The 9241-nt window shown below is 35.9% G+C and overlaps 1 protein-coding gene across 1 annotated transcript; it reads left to right on the forward strand.

Annotated features, from left to right (window-relative positions):
• The first annotated feature begins 1190 nt into the window (after window positions 1–1190).
• LOC132166475 (putative transporter C405.03c) lies at window positions 1191–8428 on the forward strand. The gene is made up of 8 exons (XM_059577293.2): window positions 1191–1271; window positions 4964–5350; window positions 5601–5803; window positions 6283–6353; window positions 6448–6546; window positions 7095–7212; window positions 7296–7431; window positions 8289–8428. Exons 1-8 carry the CDS (start codon window positions 1191–1193, stop codon window positions 8355–8357), a joined length of 1164 nt encoding a protein of 387 aa, XP_059433276.2. The 3' UTR covers window positions 8358–8428.
• The last annotated feature ends 813 nt before the right edge of the window (window positions 8429–9241 follow it).

Genomic DNA, 9241 nt, shown 5'->3' on the forward strand with positions numbered 1-9241 from the left:
AAATAAAATCTCGACAAATTTTTCTGTCTAATCTTTAATGGAAAACTTTCATTTTAGATCAACCAAAATGGACACACATATCACAGTACATGTCAACTGCCATGTAGGCAATTACACCAAAGACATTAAAAAAAGAAAAAGAAAAAAAGAAGGGTAGATCGAGATCCACCCCATAAAGGAAGGCGGTGAAGGGTTGCTTAATTAACCCTTGCCTAGTTCACAACCCTATCGTCCCATCTATGAATTCGGTTGCTTCTCCACCCCCGCACGTGTGTGGTGGCTTCACCTCCTGTCCATCTCCATAGGGGAAGAAGAAGAAGAAGAACATGTCTAATTGTCATCGAAAATGCTAAACATCCCAAATTTTTGTTCCAAAAATTGGATCCCAAATGATTTGTCACCATCCCATGAGTTACTGACATAATTTCAAAAGTAATAAATCTCATGAGATGGTGACACGTCATTTGAGAACCAACTTTTGGAGAAAAAAATTTAGGATGTATAGTACTTCTCATTGCCATAAGGTGTGGTAACTCGGCCACCACCACCTCTCTTTCTTTCTTTCTTTCTTTTTATTAAACTTTTTTAATGTGAAATTAATTAATTAAATGATATGGCTTCAAACCTATATATGTATAAGTATAAAAATAAGATGGACTATGACATAACTATCAATCTACATATGTCGTAAATTGCTTTAAGGTACATAAAAAAAAATTAAAAAAAAAAACATAAATTAAGGAGAGTGATTTGACTAGGATACATGTATACCTTAAAGAGCGGTTTGATATACGTATTTTAAACCTTAACCGATTAAAGATCACACCACATGTACCTCTACAATAATTTTTCCTAAAAAGTATCAGATTTGATAATAATATATACTAGTAGTGGACCACGATTATTTTGTGATATAAGAGGAGCTAGGGATATTTGCAACTTTAATTTGCTTTGTGATCACCATTCATTTCTTTCTGCTTTTCATCATGTCTCATTCTTCCAGGAAAGAAGAACAATAAGAAGAAGAATGACTGTTTTTGGAAGTTCACTGACTTTTCTTATCACTCATTCGTTATTACCCACCACCCGACATTATAGTAATAATTGAGAGCTTCTTTGAATGGAAGTACACAGTGAAAGAGAGTGATATATATTATTCTTTGAATTCAAACTCTGTGTAAGAATTAACTATGTCTTGCAAATATAACGGAGGCTTGCTTCTCATCGTTGGTGTTGTGATTATGTGGGTTACTTCTGCAGAGGTCACCCAGGTCAGCTCTCTCTCTCTCTCTCTCTCTCTCTCTCTTTCTCTCTCTCATTCACACACAAACATGCAACTTGATTTTACAGTTATATGTTTTGTTCATTGGTTTGCCAGTTGGGGTTTGGATTTTGAAGTAATGGGTGTACGTTGATCTGAATTGAATTTTATTGAGTTTTTATGTGCTTTGCTAGCTTGATGTTTGACATGACCAGCTTTTCATTTATAACCAGTTGGAGACACTATTTGAAACATAGATTTTGTGTTTGAGTTTTATGTTTGTCGAACATGAGACATAAGATTGATTGTTTTTAGCTATATCTGGAGATGAAGATTATTCTTCTTAATGGTCATGATGATCATCGTCTAGCTAGCTCCAGTAACTGGAATGGTGGAATGCACAAGAGGATATCACCATAATGTTGCATTAATGGTGGTGGGCTCCTATGATCACTTCTGGAGTTAGTGCTCGATGACATGCAAAGGAGCCAACCAGGTAATTGGTCAGGTGGAACTTAGATACCTTTAATGTGTTTGATGATCTGAAGCCAATAGACCAACTTAGTTTGTTTTTTTAGCAAATACAATGGAAAAGGTGAAGTGAAAGAGTAAATCAACTAAAAAAATAAAAAAATAAAAAAATAAAAAAAATTAATTAAGGGGTGGGGCAGCTTAACAAAAGCCTCAGTGCAATTAGAACAGTGCAATAAAAACCTAAAAATGAGAATGTGTCAAATGAGTGGCCTGACCAAGTAGATTATTGGCATATAGGCCAAGAATGAGATTGCTTGAAATGATAGTTTGTACGGGCAATCCAGAAGTAGAATTGAATGAATAAGCACCTTGTTTAATTAGCAACAATTAGGTTTAAGAACCATAGTAGGGAGAGGAACATTGTTGGTGGTCGGACCAGAGCCACTTAAGAGTGTTTGGACAGAGGAACATTATTGGTGGTTGGACCGGAGCTACTTAAGAGTGTCCAAAGGAACATTGTTGGTGGTTGGACCGGAGCCACTTAAGAGTGTTCGGACAGAAGAACATTATTGGTGGTTGGACCGAAGCCACTTAAGAGTGTCTAGAGGAATATTATTGGTAGTTGGACCGGAGCCACTTAAGAGTGTCCAATGAGGGAAGCTATGAGCTCGACAAAATAGGCTACGTAGATACCATAAGTGAATTTTGGGGTCTCCATAGGCAAAAATAAGAGAACTATTAATGGAGATCCAATGAAGGAGAGGAGAAGACGAATTGACGTGTGAGCAAAAAAAAGAGGCAGTGGTGGTGGCGGCGTGTGCAATACTAATGCACTCGGGTGCTGCATGGTGCGCGAACGGGAGGCAGCTGAGGAGGTCGTTGGATGCAGCGAAGGTGGGTGGCCTGTGGGCGGTGCGTAAGGTTTGACTTGAATTAATTAAGTCATGTGGGCCGAAATGTCTTTTCATTTTCAAGTTGGTTTTGGAGCTCTAGAGCTTGGATTTGGAGTGTTGCATTCTTCTCCCACTTGGATTTGGAGTCTCCTTTCAACCGACTTTCAGCTTCTATAAAAAGATAGGATATTGTCATATAGAAAACAAAGAGATCCCCGGTGTGTTAGAGTAAACAGCCCGCAAGCATGACAAAAGGAATATATTTAGAGAAATATTTCTTTGGTGTCAAAATTATCTTTTGCATGAGAGTGAGGTTTGGACATATTAAGACTTCTAGGTTTTTAGTGGTTTTCTCTTCATTACTGTTTATACTCTATCTATTGATAGTGAATTTCTTCCTGGTCGTCTTTACCGGTAGATATAGGTTTGTTAAGCTGAGCCATATTAAATCTTAGCATCCTGTGTGATTGAGTTATTTTTATTCTATCTTATATTATGCTTCTTTGGGATTCTAAAATGTATTCAGTCACGACAAATTGGTATTATAGCTTGTCTTTATTTTGTGGGATGATTTTGAAGTAGAAAATTTTGATTGTTAGAATAGTTTCATCATTTTCCACATCAAGATGCTGGCTTTATTGCGTCAAAAAGACCAAAGGAACTTGAATAAAAATCTCAAAATGTAATTTTATTGTCTTTTTTTTTTATGGAGTTTTGGGAAAGTCGCTGATAGAGAAATTGTTGTTGGAATTTGGAAGAAGCCAAAGAGTTTGTACATGAAGAAGTCCCTCACTAACCAGTTTTATTTGCAGCAACAGTTATATACTCTAAAGATGCAAGAATTTAATAAAATTCTTACAGACTTGAGAAATATTGATATTCAAGTTGATGATAAGGATCAAGCACTGATCTTGTTGTGTTTAATACCTGATTTCTTTGATTATTTTATTAATTCAATGTTATACGGTAGAGATATCATCTCCTTAGTAGATGTTCAGTTTGCTTTGAATTTTGTGGTGTTGAGGACAAGATTGAATGATAAAGGTAGTTATAATCAGGCAAAGAGTTTATTTGTTAAGGGGTCCGAAAAATTCCTCTAATTCTAAAGGTCAACCCAATTAAAGGAGCTCAAGTAAAGTAAAATCAAGAGGCCGATTGTAGTCCAAATCAGAGTGTCCAAAGTTGAAAAATAAAGAGGAATGTGAAATGCCAAGTTTCTCTTCGGTGGCTAGTGACTAGTGTTGCCGAAAAAAATGAGAATTTAGAACTTTTCCTTATAGTTATCATTTCTAATGGTCGTTTTAATGATACGTGGGTTCTTGATAATGCATGTACATTTCAATGTCTTCTAAAAGGGTTTGGTTTACTACCTATGAGTCGATCAATGATGATTTAGCCTTGATGAGAAACCATGTAGCCTGAAAAATTATTGGTATTGGTACAATCAGAATAAGGATATATGACAAAATTGTTAGGACTTTGACAAATGTTCGATATATACTAGATTTGAAGAAAAATCCTATTTCTTTGAGCACTTTAGACTTTATTGGATGGAGGTGGAGTCATCAAATTAAGGCTTTGTTTGGTAATGGGGATGGGGTTGGCCTAAACACTGTTCATCACCATTTCCCAAAAAAATCAACATCAAAACATTCTACTTTTTCACTTTTAATATCAAATCATTCACTTTTTATTATTATTCAAATAAAAAAATCACTACAAAACAAAACTTTTTCACTTTTTCATACCACTTTTTCATTTTTTTTATATCAAACATTCTTACTTTTTTTTCACATCAATCTACATCAACTACAGTGTTTAGGCCATCCCATTTGCCAAACACCCCCTTAGTAAATGCTCATTGGTTGTGATGAAAGATAACAAGATTGATGGTCTCTACTTTCTTCAAAGCAGTGCGATAACATGTTCAACAGAAGTGTCTTCTTCAGATGATCCATATTCAGACACTATTCTGTTATGACATATGCAGTTGAGTCATATGAATGAGAAAGGTATGAAAATCCTGAGCAAACGAGGTTTGCTTGTGATAAAAAGACAGGATCACTGGACTTTTGTGAGTATTGTATCTTCATAAAGGATATAGGTTGTGGTGTTTTGACTTGTAATCGTGTCGATTTTCTTTGTCGATATATTTTAGCTTCATTAATTCAGTATCTAACAAAACTCGGCTTCTGATTCTGGTGCATCAATTTCTTTGTGTTTGATGTTTGATATAAAATGCATTTCTTTACATAGGTAAAGCAGTAGATATACTCAATTCATGTTGCTGTGTAACTATTTCTTACAAGATTTAGTTTCTATATATATTGTTCAGGAGGTTGTCTTCATACATTACAAGCAGCCATTTGCAGTGGCATATCTTGCAACTTCTCTATTGATAGTTCATCTTCCGATAGCATTCCTTAAGGATTGGTTACTAGAATTTATGAGATGCCAGGATGATGGAGAAACTGTGGATGATTCCTCTGCAGAACCTGATTCTCCAGTGAAACATGCTGCTGGGCATACTAGTTTTGAAATTGAACATCAGGAACCACTGGGGAATGCAAGCTCTTGCATTGACATTTACTCTGAGGACCTTGATCCTTTAGTTTCTGCATGCACAAAAAATATGGGCATGGTAAAGAAAGACAAAAACTTTACCACAAGGGAAATAGCTAAATTTGGATTCTGCATTGCTCCTCTCTGGTTTTTTACCGAGGTGAGACCCTTGCATATTGTTTCTGTAATATTTTCTTGGAGCTTTCTTCATGCATATATATTGTTTGATTTAATTGCTGAGAAAGAGCAGTTGAGTCTTTAAACAATAGTTGCTTTTCTGTGAGCCAAACATAAGATCATTTTCTATTGGACAAATAAGGTTCCATGAATTACATAGATTATCAGCTTACAGAAAGATTAAGATTTTTCTTTTTTTGTGAAGAAACATGATCAAGTTTATTTTTCTGCAGTATCTAACAAATGCTGCACTCGCACGAACAACCGTTGCCAGTACAACACTGTTGTCTTCAACTTCAGGACTTTTTACTCTTCTCATCGGAGCATGTCTGGGTCAAGACTCTATAAATATAGTTAAAGTAATTGCTATTGTTTTTAGTATGGCTGGTGTTGCCATGACAACATTCGGGAAGACTTCAACTACAGATGAAACACAGTTAAGCTCGATCGCCTACATACGTTTCTTTTCCTTCATTTTAGTGAAATCATAAATGTTTTATGCTTGTGATTGAATTATTCTTTGTTATGTTGTTTTATGCTTCATTTGGATCCTAAACATTATTTTCTCACAACAAATGTAGCTGAATTCCTTAGTTATATTGCTAAAATAAGAGCAGTTAGTCACACTAAGCCTATACATGGGAAAGAAGAATCAAAGCTCGATCAAGTTTAGATTTCCTTTCTCCTAATCAAAGTACAAGTCTTGGATGCTAAACAAGTTACAGAACTTTGAACTATATTTTTCCCAAAAGAAAGTCCCTGACTAAATATTGTATGCTTACTTTCTGTTTTTTTGGATGAATTTGACAATTATACATGTTTGTTTGTTGGGCTTGGTTGTTCTTATTAGCTTGAGCTTTCTAGAGCATGATTCATATGCAGCAACCTTTGTTGGGTTTGTTGGTTTTGTTTCAGAAATGGGAAGCATTCGTCTCTGGGTGATCTTTGTGCCATCCTCTCATCTTTTACTTATTCACTTTTTACCGGTGAATATCTTCTCTTTCTATTCATAGAGTATTTATATATTATTTGTAATGCATGACATTGATATTCTTTGCATTAAAAATTATAACACTGCAGTGCTTCTTAAAAAGTTTGCTGGAGAGGGTGAAAGGGTAGATGTGCAGAAGTTATTTGGCTGCATTGGATTATTCACACTAGTTGTTCTTTGGTGTCTCGGTAAGATTAAACTGTTTCTTACACTTTCCAAACCCTGTCACTTTCCAAACCATTGGTCTTCTTTGCACAATTGTTTCTCCAAATTTTGTAAGAATCAAATTCCTTATGTTTCATTTTTCATCCCCACTTATCTAACATTCTCATCAATTCCTGCATCTTGAGTTATGAATTATAGATGGTCAAGTAGCTCTCTTGTTCATCTTTTGTGTCTGATCCATGAACACTTTTGCTTCTGCAGACATCTTTAAGAAATATTTGGCAGGCATGATGGCATCAGTTATCAGTACTTCTTCATGTGTTGCATTCACCTCTCACTGTATTCACATGGTGATTGATAGGACTGTAGTATTTTGCCCCCTTCTAAAATTCCCTTGGTGTGATCTTATAATTGCCTCTGCTGCTTTGGTTGCCTCCAAGCAGCTGCTTCACATGCACATTTTCAATGAATTGTTTTATTTTGTCTTAAAGTCAAAACATATAGCTCTAGCAATATAGTACTGTCCATTATCCTGCCTGACATTAGGATAAATTTATGTTGTCCTTTTCAGTGTTGCCTTTGACTGCTATGGGCATTGAACCCAAGTTCAGATTCCCAACATCTGCTAAAGTGGAAGAAGTTATTATTGTCAATGCTTTTGTTGGAAGCGTTCTCTCTGATTATTTATGGTATGTTTAGTAGAAAAACCTGCTTCCAGTTGTATGCATCTTAATGTTCTAACTCATCTCATCAGAGTCAGCTGTACTTGCAGGGCATTAGGTGTAGTTTGGACCTCACCGCTAGTAGCAGCACTAGGTTCTTCGCTTACCATACCTCTTGCCATGATGGAGGATGTGTTGATCCATGGACAGAGTTATTCAGTCATTTATATTATCGGTTCAGCTCAGGTAAATGAAGTATCTCACTATTGCTGCACTCTAGTCTAAGACTTTGAATTCAAATCTGTTCTGTTATATCAAAGCGTAGTGAACAGTTTCTATTAATTCCACCCTCATGTTAACCCAGAAAAGGTTTCCACTAAGGATTAATGTTTGTAATTTTAACAAATTGTTGTGCATGCAATTCTTTCGATTTAAGTCATTCATTTAAAATGAACAGCCTAAATTATGCCAAATAGTCATTTCAAAAAACTAAAACAACTAAAACTTTGGGAGGTGGCTGACCATCCCCTTGTGGTGGTGAGGGACTAGTTGGCCACTACAAGAAAGTGGTTAGAATGGGCACTCACCTTCAAAAGAGTCTTCAACCAAACTCCCACCCCAAGAATGTGGTCAGACCACCCTTATTGTGATCGGCCACCCCAAAGGGTGGTTGAGGTGGTCTAATCACTCTATCACCCCAAGTGGGTGGTCGACCACCCAAAAAAATGGCATTAGGGATGACTGACCACCCTCAAGGGAGTGATTAAACTTCCCTCACCCTCAAGGGGTGGTCGGCCACCCTTAAGAGTGTGGTTGGCCTGTCAGTCTAGGCGGTGAAGTGTAATTTTTTTTATTGTTTTTTATTCATTTTAAATACCTAAGTGGCTTAATTCAAGTAGTTCATTACCTTGATTGAAGGAATTCTAAAATCCTAGAATTATAATTTCAGGAGACCTCAAACCTTCCATAAATTAGCGATCTTGAAGAAACTCATCCCTAAGTGTATGATAATAATCAATACCAAATATTGTTTTTCTTCAAAAAAAATCTAGTTGCTGGTTGTTTCACCTTGCACTTATTTGTGTATGGATTATGTGTTGCAGGTACTCATTGGATTTATAGTAGCTAACCTTTCAGATTGGTTCTCACACAAGTGGCATCATGGACCTTGAGGCCAAGAAAAATTTTGCATCTCTTATTCTATCCTTGGAACATTCTTTCTTAACTTTGATGATGTAGCCTATGGACTAAGCTTTTTTTCTTTCTTTTTTTCATCTGTGTATCATAATCCTTATGAAATAAAAGTTAATTGTTCACTAACTTTAATACAAATTGGAAATCTGGCTGTCCATTTACTTGGCTTGATTGAAAAAGACATGGGTGTAGATAGAGTGGAATTGCTTTAGCAAGCTTTTGTTAAAAGTTTCCCTTTTTTACCTTTTGGCTTGAAGAGACTTGTCTTTGCCAACTTTCTACAGCAAATATACTCCATAAGATTTGTGCCAGCAACTTATTACAGCAAATATAATGCATATTCTATGCACGGTAAGTGTTTGATGATTTTCCTGAACTAATTCTATCCATTGCACTGCTTGGTTGTACAGTTTGATTCTCAGGGAGATTCATTTCGAGGGCCTTGATCATGGGGATTACATTCCTTAACACTCCCCTTCAAGTTGGAATAGATTTTAATAACACCCAACTTGCCTGCAAGGAGTTGATTAAACTGCATTTGACCAAGTGCCTTGGTGTATAGCTTAGATTTGTAGGTTGCTGGTTTAGATACCACCAATCTTCATAATTAGTTCATGCGAGTGTTTTGATGGAAGATAATTGAAGAGATTGATCAGGATTGCCAAAAGCTAAGGACATCACAACAAAATTTATTATGCAGGCAGAAGTATAACACACAAAAAAAAAAAAAAAACATGCACTCACAAAGGTCCTCATTCCCCCAAATAATAAAATTTTAATCTCAAATTTATGTTAAGAGTACCTAATGCACAATAGACTCTCACGAATATTTTTCATCTCAAAATTATATATGCTAGAGTTC

The sequence above is a fragment of the Corylus avellana genome, chromosome 11 (assembly GCF_965113065.1).
Source record: "Corylus avellana chromosome 11, dhCorAvel1.hap1.2, whole genome shotgun sequence".
In the NCBI taxonomy this organism is placed as follows: domain Eukaryota; kingdom Viridiplantae; phylum Streptophyta; class Magnoliopsida; order Fagales; family Betulaceae; genus Corylus; species Corylus avellana.